This window comes from Lithobates pipiens, unplaced genomic scaffold (genome assembly GCF_037356315.1).
Source record: "Lithobates pipiens isolate NorthernLeopardFrog02 unplaced genomic scaffold, aLitPip1_a1.2 Scaffold_8, whole genome shotgun sequence".
Classification (NCBI taxonomy): domain Eukaryota; kingdom Metazoa; phylum Chordata; class Amphibia; order Anura; family Ranidae; genus Lithobates; species Lithobates pipiens.
Window position 1 is genome coordinate 616,456,850 of NW_027507903.1, and position 13,241 is coordinate 616,470,090.

Below are 13,241 nucleotides of genomic sequence, written 5' to 3' on the forward strand. Positions count from 1 at the left end.
TGGCACTGTGGGCACTATGGGCACTGACGGGGGGCACTGACGGGGGGCACTTACTTTTATTCAGGATGGCACTGCGGGAGGCAGGTGGGCACTGGCAGGTGGTCCCTTGTATTGCTGGCCGTGATCGGGACTGATGTCCCGATCACGGCCGCCGGTGATCGGCTTTTTTTTTTCTCCTCGCGCTGTCAGCGCGAGGAGGAATAATAGCCGATTACCGGCTCCGTTCTATCACATGATCAGCTGTCATTGGCTGACAGCTGATCACGTGATAAGGGGTCGGGATCGACCCCTTGCACGGATCGGTGATCAGGCGAGTCTCATGGACTCGCCGATCACAGAGCGCGCGCGCGCCCCTCAGGGGGCGCGCAGGCCGCTCGTACACGGGACGACGTCAATAGACGTAGTCCCGGAAATGTAATGCCGTCATTTGGCAATAGCGCGGATCCCAAGTGGTTAAGCACATGATTAGAGGCTGTGGCTCTAATTGGCTTCAAAAAGGGTGGGCTCAGAGCGCAGAACACTGCGCCCTGAGCTCACTCAGTTATGTGACAGTACCAAATTAATATTCTCTATTGTCTTCCTGCTTCTCCTTCCAGCCAATCAGGAAGCAGGTCTTAAGACCTGATTGGCCATGAAGAGAAGCAACCATATTGGCCGGGAGCAGAAGCAGGGGGGAACCACTGAGGAGGATATGCAGGGGGAAGCTGCCCGTTACCTGGATGGGGTAAGTGTTGGGCTGGTGGACGGAGGGGCCAGCGAAGGAGGGCGGAGATTGCCGAGCAACCAAGCGATGGGATAGGGGTTTAACTGACCAACCGAAGTGGTTTGTTTGCCCCCCCCCCACTGAGCATGATTGTGCCCCCGTGCACAAAGCTCCATAAGGACATGGTTAGCTGAGTTTGGTGGGAAGAAACTTGAGTGGCTTGTACAGAGCCCTGACCTCAACTCTGCTGAACACCACTGGAATGAACTGGAATATTGATTGTGAGGCAGTGTCAGGAACCATAAACCAGACAGAGACAGAAAATGCAGTAAAAATCACACCTTTAATAAAATAGAAAAACAATAAGGCCCCTTTCACACTAACGTCCCGTTCAGGCCCGCCTGTCAGTTTTTCAGGCGGACCTGAACGGGTGCTCCATAGAGCTCTATGGAGCGTCGGATGTCAGCGGTGACATGTCCGCTGACATCCGACCCGCTCCGATCCGAAAAAGTGTGACGGAGGAAAAAGCTATTTTTCCATCCGTCTGCGGATCGGATCGGATGACGACGGGCACTGCGGTCCGTCGTCATCCGATCTCCCATAGGGGAGAGCGGCGCTGTGACAGGTCCGTCCCTGCACAGTGTGCGGAGACAGACCTGTCATCTCCCTGCTCAGCGGGGATCGGCGGAGTGATCCCCGCTGAGCAAACGGACATCCACGGGGCGGATCAGAACTGATCCGCCCCGTGTGAAAGGACCCTAACACAGTTCAGGAACGTTGTCAAAAACTGAAACCAGGGTTTGGATGCCAGAGCAGGTAATCTGACGAGCCGGGGTCAGGAAGCCAGAAGTCAGGGTAGTGATTCAAAAAAACAGGAACAGGTATCGGAAGAAAAGTCAACCAGGCCAAGTCATACACAGGAATACACTGGAGATCATAGACCACGTAAGGGCATGGAGCAAAGTTGTTTAACCACTTCAAGACCAAGCCTATTTCTGACACTTGTTGTTTACAAGTTAAAATCAGTTTTTGCTAGAAAATTACTTGGAACCCCCAAACATTATATATAATTTTCTAGCAAAGACCCTAGAGAATAAAATGGCAGAAGTTTCAATATGTTATGTTACACTGTATTTGCGCAGCTGTCTTTCAAACACATGTTTTTGGGAAAAAAATACACTTCACCAAATTCAAAAAAAATAAACAGTGAAGTTATCCCAATTTTTTTGTATATTGTGAAAGATGATGTTATGCTGAGTAAATTGATACCTAACATGTTATGCTTTAAAATTGCACACACTCGTGGAATGGCGAAAAACTTGTACGGTCCTTAAAAATCTCCATAGGTGACTCTTTAAAACATTTTAACAGTTACCAATTTAGAGTTACAGAGGAGGAGCGCAACTTACGTATGCATTTTCTTTGGTGCGCAAGCACGCAGAGACGGGGGCGCTTCAAAATTATAATTTTTTTATCTCATTTTATAATTTTTTTTGGTTTTTATACTGTTCCTTTAAAAAAAAATCCTGATCACTTTTTTTTGCTGTCACAAGGAATGTAAATATCCCTTGTAACAGTAATAGGCATGTGACAGGTACTCTTTATGGAGGGATCTTTGGTCTAAAATACCCCAACCCCTCTTCTACACTTCAAAGTATTCAAAACGCCAAAATCTGCATTTTTAAATACCTTGGATTTTTTTTAAATCGGTGCTGTTGGCTGCCGAGTAAACCAGAAGTGACGTTGTGATGTCACTTCCGGGCTACTACATCAGAGACCTGATGAAAGCTGATTCTGGCTTTGTTCGGGTCTCTTGCCAGTCGGCAGATGTGGAGACGGGAGACCGGGGCGGATCGGCAGAAGAAGATGGGAGGGAGGGCGTCCCCTGCTTGTGGTAACCAGCGACCGGCTGCTTAGCTACATCGGTTGTTATCACATGAAATCCGACCGTCCGCACTAAAAAACAGTACTGGGTTGATGCCTCCGGCTGCAGGCATCACTTCGGTACAACCACTTCAATAAAATTACGTACAGATATATGATTTTGCAAGAAGTGTCTAAATTGCCAAAAGGGCTGGCTGTAGTCCGGACTAATGAAGCAAGTAATGGTAACCAGGTGAGCCACTGTGGAAACAATGAATGGCTGGTAATTCACTGACAGCTGAGCAGCCTCTATGCACTGAAAGAAAAGAGCTGCTTGTAAATAGCAGGAGCCCAGCCCTGACAGCCAGGTCTTCTCATCCACCATCAGTACTTGACCTCATAAATTGGCACAAATTCACAGACATACCAAAGTCTTATGGAACATCTTCCCAGAAGAGTGGAAGCTGTTATAGCTACAAAGAGAGGCAAACTCTAGATTAATGTCCATGGTTTTTGGAATTGGATGTCCAGCAAGTTCCTTTACGTGTAATGGTCAGGTGTTCACATAATTGTGACTATATAACAGAGGAATAACTAGAACCTTCAGTGCCCCAGTGCGAGAAACCATAAAGGGCCTCCCAGACCCCCAGCCGGGCTCCCTCCATGGTGGCGGAACGCCAGGGCTCATTCGCAAGTGTGACCTTTGCAACCCTGATAGTTTTTTTTATATTTTTCACCACTTTAGTTTATTTATTTTTACAATTTTATTGGGATTTTTTTTTTAAATTTAGGAGCCCCGTTTGGGGACTTTGATGAAATATCATGGGTCTAAACAGACCTCTGATGTTTCACCTTTGAGACAGAGAAAGGAGGTTGAGGACACGGCCCTCAATCTCCTTCTCTGCAGCTTCAGCTGCACAGCATGAATAGACAGGAATAGCTCTGTACAGAGCTTCCTCTTCATTAACAAACTGAAGCATTGTAAACACAGTTTACTATAACTCAGTTATGAATGAACAGAGTCAGTGATCTGTATTGATCACTGACTCTATTCATTAAGACAAGGAAGGGGCCAGTGAATCACAAATTTATCTGCCCCTTCCCTGCTCAATAGCCTGACAGATCTCCCACAGAAGCCAGCAGGAGAGTGGAGGGGGGAAACCGGCAGCGGGGGATGAGGGCACTGGAGGCATACACAGGGGCCTGATCACAGCAGGACATGGATAGGAAGGGCAGCAGGGCAGCATGCAGAGGAACCAAACCCCTCTATTTTTCTTTCAGCGGCTTCAGGAGGCAAATTCAGGGAATCAGTTCCTCTATATGTCACCCTCGCCGTCCCTTTCATCCAGGTGTACAGGAGGTTGGTTCGCAATTGCGACCCCTGTTATATACTGTACATAAGCAAAAGTTACTTTCAGTGGTAACCATATGCCAAAATTACGAATAAATCCACAGATATGGACAGGTAACTCCCCCTGTAAAAATTTAGCTTACCCTGGAATTCCTCAGGTAAGCCTTCCTAATGGTTTTGCAATGCGATGAATGAATTTACTGACTAAAAGAAATGCTCGGAAAGGTGGGAACAAGCATGGGCAAGCTCGAAAAGTCAATATTTGCATAGAATTTTAGCTAACTAGATCTCAGCATTTAAACATAAAATACTAAGTGCAGCACTATAAAAAAAAATTGAACAGATACATACTATCTATACTATCTTCAAGATGTATCCAAATCATACAGGTTACACATATAACACATATAAGTGTGAAAATCTGCAAAAATTTGTGCAAAACATACGTTATTATTTAAATAAACTAATTTGATACAGAATTGAAGACAATGTGCAAATAAGCTAAAAAATGCAAAAAAAAAAATCAATGTGCAAACAATGCCAATCTGCAAAAGCTTGCAAAAGTGCAAATCATAAATATAGATATAATAGAGTATACACTTAGGATATGGAAGCGACTTATGTCACCCCAATTAAGATTTTCGTGTAACAGTCTTTGTAAGGTAAACAAAGGAAGGGATAGTCCCCTTTAAATCAGTGGATCCCAGTCAGAGGATAAGATCCAACTACAAGGCTTTATGTGTTATACACCGACAACATTATGCAAGCAAGGATTTCCAGAATTATATGACCCCCAATATATATATCACTTTAGGTATCTCAAAGAGCCTCTTGCAGTCAAGTTGCACCTTATGATGGCACTCCACAGCTCTCTCACAGTTTAACAGGTCCCTCAACTCATGTTACAGTAAGGGATGAAAAACACAGCTCACATAGTGTAAATCCACATTTAAAAAAAAAAATGTATTCTGTAAATGCACTTACAGTTGACTGCAGAGCATACAGCACTTGTGACATCTCAACATATCCACACTGCCAGAAACCAAGATGTCACGGCTAGTCAAACATATGTGCTAGATCCTGGCCTCACCATATACGTTTCGTCACATATGACGTCATGAGGGGATCAGATCTCAGCATTTGCCAATCATTTTGAATGTGGTTTCCCTTAGAATGACTTCTGCTAATTGTTTTTTTGTTCATATATTGTATGGTATTTTTATGCTTGTATTTAGGGAAGTTCAGTTTTAGGTCAAAAACAGAATCACAGATGTGTATTCTGCTCTCTTAGTGTTTACAATGGGGCCATTTATGACAGTACCCTCAGACCTTACTAGTAGAAGTTTATGACATCCCTGCATTGTTTCTTAGTTGGCCTACATGTCAAATATGTCTTAGTTGGACTATTTTCTTTTGTGAAATTTGTTACTTTACATGGATGCCTAGTACAAACATAAGATTAAAATCTGACCATATTTGCTACTGTTTTGCAATTTTTGGGGGAAGGGAGGGTGTCCCGATATTCTGTATGACTCTCCCCATTCTCTCTATGCAGTCTGGAATTGGTCAGACCTCAATAACATTACAGGTATAAAGATATGTTAATAATTACACTAGGGCTTTAGTCCTTTAGAAATTAAAATGTTTAAGGTTCATTCTGCTTATAAAGTTTCTTTCTGATTGGCTCAGGTCCTGAATACGCTGGACTCCCTGAACAAGGCATGGCTGTCTTTCCAGCAGAGTCTTATCGACAGCGAGACCATGCTGAAAAAATCCAAGGAGAAGTTCAAAGCTGGTCTCATCCACACTGCTGAGGAGTTCAAGAAAAAGTCACACTCCCTTCTGAAGGACTTCACTAGCAGAGGTGAGACAACTTTCCTTTGTTAGAGCAGTGAAAGCCTGGCTGCAAAGGACTTCTAGAACTAGAAAGAGCAAGAGGACTTCTAGAAAGGGCAAGAGGACCTCATTAAATGTAATGGAACAATTGTACATGGTGAAAACATTTCAGTACTGGCTGTCCAGGGTGATAATTAGTGCTGGTTTTAGCTTATAGTTGGTTTGATGATGGATACTGCCCGAATAGTACAATCAATAAGTAGGACAGGGAGTCTGAATAAGAGATAATATCAAGATAAAGGGAAGTTCTACCTAAATCTTGCCTTTTTAGTGTTTAGTAGATGGAGAATTAAACCCCCTGACAGTCTCTTGCATTTCTTGGGGATGGAGACTCTGTTGGTGGGATGTCTATGTTGAGTTCTTGGGTCTGCACACCTGCTGAGACCATTATGAAGGGCTCCCATCATCTACACTGGATTTGAGGAATAGACAGGACACCAGTCTTTGTGGCAGCATGAAATAGTCCTTATTCATGATCTTCTGTTACTAAAGTTTTTAGGCACATCACTGTCCTCCCAGACGATAGACCTTCTGAACCACCATTCCAGCTACCTCTGATTTCCCATAACCCCCCCATTATTAGAGACTTGGAGCTGGGTTTATGTAGTTTCACACAACATTTTGTCCGGTCATCTAATATTCCAGTTGTTAAAATAAACAAGTCATCATCCAATTTCAGGTTAAATCAAAGAGGGAAACATATAGACAGGTTGGAAAGTCTTCATTTTGTGTTTGATGTGTCTACAGCACACCTTTGATGTGCTTGCAGCACATATTACTGAACAATTTCCATTTGCTCTTTTTAGAGCATACAAAAAGAAATCAATGAAACTGAGGCCGCGTACACACGCGCGGACTGTTTGCCCAACCTTGTTCGTCAAACAGTTTCGGCAAACAGTCCGCTCAAAATTTGCATGAGCGGACTTGCCCACACACGAGCGGACTGTTTCAGCGAACTGTTTGCCAAACAGTTCGCTCAACTTTTGAAATGAACGGACTCGCCCACGTAAGGAGGAGGCAAATCCGCCCATTTCGAGCGCGTGTACAGGTAGGCGGGGCCCGCGAAGGAGACGTCGCGGGCTCCGCCGCCTGGAATGGGCTTAAAGGGGAACCCCAACGCCGAAAAAAATCGGCGTGGGGGTTCCCCCAAAGTCCACACCAGACCCTTGTCCGAGCACGCTACCCGGCCGGCCAGGAAAGGGGGGCGAGCGAGCGCGCCCCCCCTCCTGAGCCGTACCAGGCCGCGTGCCCTCAACATGGGGGGGTGCCTTGGGGAAGGGGGGCCGCGCGGCCCCCCCACCCCAAAGCACCTTGTCCCCATGTTGATGAGGACAAGGGCCTCTTCCCGACAACCCTGGCCGTTGGTTGTCGGGGTCTGCGGGCGGGGGGCTTATCGGAATCCGGGAGCCCCCTTTAAGAAGGGGGCCCCCGGATACCGGCCCCCCACCCTATGTGAATGAGTATGGGGTACAATGTACCCCTACCCATTCACCTGTGAAATAAAGTACAAAAAAAAACACAACACAGGGAAAAAATATTTTATTGCACAGCTCCGGGGGTCTTCCGTCTTCGGGGGTCTTCTCGCCGGACTCCTCCGCTATCTGTGTGTAGCTCTTTTACTAGCGGAGGAGTCCGGCTTTCTTCCTCCCCGCCGCCGGCCTCTTCTCCCGACTTCGGGGGTCTTGTCCCCCTCTTCGGTTCTTCTGCCGGGCCACCGCGCCTTCTTGTAGCTCTTTTGCAGGCGGTGGCCCGGTCTTCTGTCGCCGCTGCCTTCCGTTCTTCTGTCGCCGCCTTCGGTTCTTCTGCCGGGCCACCGCGCCTTCTTGTAGCTCTTTTACAGGCGGTGGCCCGGTCTTCTGTCGCCGCTGTCGTCGCCGCCGCCTTCCGTTCTTGTTCTTCTTCTTCTTCTTCTTCTTCTTCTTCTTCTTCTCCTGGAGATGTTGACTCGACGAGCTCTCCGGCCGGAATGCCAGAGCCGCGCTGTGCGGTCACTTATATAGTGACAATGGGGCGGTGTCACATGGTATATGTCACATGGGTTGGTCACATGGTGACCCCGCCCCCTTACGATGTCATAGTCCCCATGTGACATCAACCCATGTGACCAACCCATGTGACATATACCATGTGACACCGCCCCATTGTCACTATATAAGTGACCGCACAGCGCGGCTCTGGCATTCCGGCCGGAGAGCTCGTCGAGTCAACATCTCCAGGAGAAGAAGAAGAAGAAGAAGAAGAAGAAGAACAAGAACGGAAGGCGGCGGCGACGACAGCGGCGACAGAAGACCGGGCCACCGCCTGTAAAAGAGCTACAAGAAGGCGCGGTGGCCCAGCAGAAGAACCGAAGGCGGCGACAGAAGAACGGAAGGCAGCGGCGACAGAAGACCGGGCCACCGCCTGCAAAAGAGCTACAAGAAGGCGCGGTGGCCCGGCAGAAGAACCGAAGAGGGGGACAAGACCCCCGAAGTCGGGAGAAGAGGCCGGCGGCGGGGAGGAAGAAAGCCGGACTCCTCCGCTAGTAAAAGAGCTACACACAGATAGCGGAGGAGTCCGGCGAGAAGACCCCCGAAGACGGAAGACCCCCGGAGCTGTGCAATAAAATATTTTTTCCCTGTGTTGTGTTTTTTTTTGTACTTTATTTCACAGGTGAATGGGTAGGGGTACATTGTACCCCATACTCATTCACATAGGGTGGGGGGCCGGTATCCGGGGGCCCCCTTCTTAAAGGGGGCTCCCGGATTCCGATAAGCCCCCCGCCCGCAGACCCCGACAACCAACGGCCAGGGTTGTCGGGAAGAGGCCCTTGTCCTCATCAACATGGGGACAAGGTGCTTTGGGGTGGGGGGGCCGCGCGGCCCCCCCTTCCCCAAGGCACCCCCCCATGTTGAGGGCACGCGGCCTGGTACGGCTCAGGAGGGGGGGCGCGCTCGCTCGCCCCCCTTTCCTGGCCGGCCGGGTAGCGTGCTCGGACAAGGGTCTGGTGTGGACTTTGGGGGAACCCCCACGCCGATTTTTTTCGGCGTTGGGGTTCCCCTTTAAGCCCATTCCAGGCGGCGGAGCCCGCGACGTCTCCTTCGCGGGCCCCGCCTACCTGTACACGCGCTCGAAATGGGCGGACTTTCCGAGCGGGAACAGTTTGCTCATTTCGAAAGTAGCCTACACACGGGCGGACTGTTCGCTCAAACACAGTTTCAGCGGACAGTTTTTCGGAATTTCCGAAAGACTTTGTCCGTCCAACTGTCCGCTGAAACTGTCCGCTGAAAGCCCACACACGGGCGGACTGTCCGCCCAAACACTGTTCAGCGGACAAGGTTGGGCGAACAGTCCGCCCGTGTGTACGCGGCCTGAGAGTTGAATTTACTGAAAGTCGTCATTGTGCTATTTGTAATTTGAGTTGAATCAAACTAAACAGCATGCTTGTGTGTAGCACTATACAATAAAATATTCGCAGACACAGACACAAATATTTCAACCAGATCTAATGAAAAAATTGAGTCTATTGCTTTTTACCATATTGGCTAAAATCAAGTGTAGTGTCAATTCTTATCAGTGTCAAGTAAGGGTGCTCTGTCGTCATTCTGGCCTTTTGGCAGGTAGGGCTGGCTGTATAGTATGTATGCTCCAAGTATCACTGTAGGATTGGGACCCCACTGTGAGAACTGCACTAGGTCACAACACTGCTTGCTTTTTTTTATGCAGATCACTTCATGGGCTAGGCTTTTTGGCAGAAACTGAAGCAGGCGTTGTTACCAGGCCGCAAGGCACTTTTTCTTTATTTTGCTTTCCATATGTGTTAGTGCACCTTTTTTATGTATGTTTTTTCACTCACCGGGACAGTAAGGTGCTGGACTTTGTCCTAAAATCCCAGGGGGATGTGTGACCTTTAGCTTCCTCCCCCCTCTCTTTGAGAGAACCTTTAACATAGTACTTAAAGGTCGGCTTCAGCTAGTCACAAGGAAAGGGGTCCACCAGGCCTTTAGGCTAGATCAGTGTTCTGCAAACTGAGGCCCACGGGCTGGATCCGGCCCTTTGCTTGCCTTTATCCAGCCCTTGGGACCCTATTTCTCCCACTGATATGAGGCACTATTCCTCCCACTGACACCATTGATGAGGCACTATTCTTTTCACTGATCTCATTTTCCACTCCCACTGGCCATAGGCTGGTCCCCCTAAAGTTTAAAAGGTATTAAACTGGAACTTTCTTTGGAAAGTTTGGAGAGCCCTGGCTTAGATGGGCCTGAGTGTGCCTTGCCCCTTCAGGAATCACTCTAGGGAGTCAGGGAGGTCCTTCCTCTTTTGGAGAGTACCAGTGATGCACCCTGTGCACTCTTTTAGTTCACATGGTGTTTAGTTTTTGCGCACTGCACCTCGGGTTCGGAAAAAAAAAATCGAATAAGAAAATTGGATGTGTGTGAGGCCAGCAGGCCAACTGTCCTGCTATAGGATAAAGCCCCTGAACCATTATGGCTACTCCCTTCCCATAATCCCCAGTTACTCCTAGACAGTATCAAATCATCATCGCTGCATTTCTTCCTGTAGTCACATTATTGGAATCCTGAAGCTTTACTGGTGGACTGGTGGTCCTCCACAGCCATCCCTATACCATAGGTGGTAAGATGTTTTTTTCCTAATCATTCATCTTTTCTGCAGGTCCCTTCTCCAGCTCAGTAGGATGCGAGCCGGCTCTGGAACAAATAGCCATGTTCCGACAAATGATGAACACCTTTAAAGAGGAAGAAAACACCATTCGCTCTGGACTCAGCATGTTCAAGATAGAACAGCCGGGCTCTAAGGATATACAGGCAATGGAAAAGGTGGGTGAGAGAGAAGAAAGGGTCTGAACACAGGAGGAGAACCAAGTTCTGCTAGTGGGACTTGGACTTTGAGTAAGATGAAGGAATGCAGTTTGCTCATATCATCAAGGTTCTTGTGGAGGCCCAGTTGTGGAACTGGTGTATAGCTGTACAGCTAAACTCCGGTATAAGCAAATATTGTCTACATTACAAGGGTTCTGTGTATTCTTCTTTGAATCTTGGTGTGATTTTTTTTTTATCTCTTTGTGCAGTAATCCAGTGTGAGACTTTACATCCTGTAATAAAGATCACTCACTGCTGCACCCTCTCCTGGTGCAGGGTGACTGGTCTTGTCTCTGCCCCCTCTTGTATTTTTCTACAGGCAGTCTGTCGTAAGGTGAATCTGCCCCTCCCAGAGTTCTGTCCAGATTTAGTATAGCACATTGATGATGTCACTGGTAATATCTGGGTTTGTAAATGTACTTGGTACACACAAGTAGATTTATATCCTTTGTGGCTGTAGAGAAATATTTTTAAATGAAAGTTTTTGTCTGGAGATCAGAACCTATGATTAGAGAAGACGGGCCTACTCAATCATTCCCCTCTCTCATTTAAACCCTGTTTCATTTATAGAAACTGTAGTACAGCTTCTATGAATGGAGTAGCTGGATGGAAAAGGTAGGCATTGGGGACTCTTGATGAGGCTTCCTTAGTTCTATTAACCAGGGCATCAGAGGATGAAGATTTCTATTAAACCAGAAGACAACAGCACAAGGGGCACATCACATTGGAGTAAGTAATACCCCTTTTAAGTTTTTTGTTTTAACTAAAATGAGGCTTTAAATATTATATGTGGCTCTTTGGAGGTATGAGCTGCATTTGACAGCCACGGATTTAGATCTATAATAAATCTGACATGTCACTGGTTCCCATAGGCAGATCTTCAGCACTTCCACTGGTTTTATATGAGGTTGCACAGTGGTTCGCACTTCCCCCTAGTAGAACTGGGGTTATCGGTTTGAATCTCAACCACGGCACTATCTGCTTGGAGTTTGTATGCTCCCCCTGTGCTTGCATGGGTTTCCTCTGGGTACTCCGGTTTCTGCCCACACTGCTAAGAAATGCTGGTAGATTAATTGGCTGAATGTGAGTTAGGGACCTTAGATTGTAAGTTCCTCGAGGGCAGGGACTGATGTGAATGTACAATATACTGTATATGTAGAGCTCTGCGTAAACTGATGGTACTATATAAGTACCTGTAATAAATAAAAGGTTCATTGCTGCGTATATATAGAACAACAGGGAAAATGATGTCTGTAGTGGCTATGACAATCATTCAGCTGGAACCTCAGGAGTTGAGCAAAGCTTCTTCCTTCCCTCCACTTGTGTCTTCCGTTTTGTCTCACCGCTGCCTCTTTTCTACAACCAGACATACGGATTCTAGAACTGTCTCTTCTTTCTCCTCAGGACCTGGACTCTTTACAGCTGGTATGGGAAGCCACTAAGGAATGGGAACAGAACTGGGTTGATTGGAAGTCTGGTCGGTTCCTGACATTGCAGACGGAGATTATGGAAAACACGGCACAAGGCCTGTTCAAGAGGCTGAGCAAACTCAGCCGTGAGCTCAAGGTGAGAGCTGATTTAAAGCTGAAATCCAGGCAGAAGAAACCATTAATGAATACAGATTTTCTGTTATTTATTATTGTATCCTTTTGGAAAATTAAGTACCTAAATTTGACCTGGTATCAGCCTCTTGCAAGCCATTTAACAAGACAAATCATGGCGATGCTCAACCATTGGCTAAGCAGGCCATTTAGCTAAAAACTTCCAAAATATCAATAAATACCTATTTTTGTTGGCTTATGGGTTGTTACCTGACCACTGTGTCGGCTCTTGCTCCAAGGGCTGTGGGTGGCATCCCAAATTGCCGCTTAGACACCGCTCTGTTCGCTCCACCTGGAGCCACCGCCAATCTCTAGCTAGGCGTAGGAAGGAAGGTGTGTCTGCTGGTATAATCCCAGGTAGATACTAGCGGGTACAGGACATTGTATGGCATCTGGTACATAGAAATCACAGATGTGTATGTCAGCTTGACAACGAGAAACCAGGAACTTACCAGGTCTTCTCATTGTCACTGTAATACCATGTACACACGGTCGGACTTTCCAATGGAAAATGTGCGATTGGACATTGTTGTCGGAAAATCCGATCGCCTGTGGGCTCCATCTGACTTTTTCCGTCTGAATTTCTGACACAAAAAGTTTGAGAGCAGGATCTAAAATTTTCCGACAACAAAATCCGATCGTTTCAATTCCGATCGTGTGTAGACAATTCTGACGGACAAAGTGCCACGCATGCTCGGAATAAATTAACAGATGAAAGCTATTGGCTACTGCCCTCTTTATAGTCCCGTTGTACGTGTTCTACGTCACCATGTTCTGAACGATCGGATTTTCCGACAACTTTGTGTGACTGTGTCACACAAAGACAAGCTTGGGCCAAAATCTGTCTGAAAAAATCAGACGGATTTTGTAGTCGGAATGTCCGACCGTGTGTACAGGGCATTAAACAGAAAAAAGCTGCTGGCAAGATCACTGGGATTTTGGGACACAAGGATAAGGAATAACAAGAA

General features: G+C 46.9%; 1 protein-coding gene across 1 annotated transcript in view; it reads left to right on the forward strand.

Annotated features, from left to right (window-relative positions):
* The window catches only part of DNAH2 (dynein axonemal heavy chain 2), a 328,965-nt gene that overhangs the window by 157,727 nt on the left and 157,997 nt on the right, over positions 1–13,241 (forward strand). Inside the window, exons 23-25 of the mRNA XM_077470685.1 lie at positions 5,607–5,781; positions 10,467–10,630; positions 12,077–12,238. Coding sequence (XP_077326811.1) covers positions 5,607–5,781; positions 10,467–10,630; positions 12,077–12,238 — 501 coding nt within the window. The remainder of the gene's footprint in view (positions 1–5,606; positions 5,782–10,466; positions 10,631–12,076; positions 12,239–13,241) is intronic.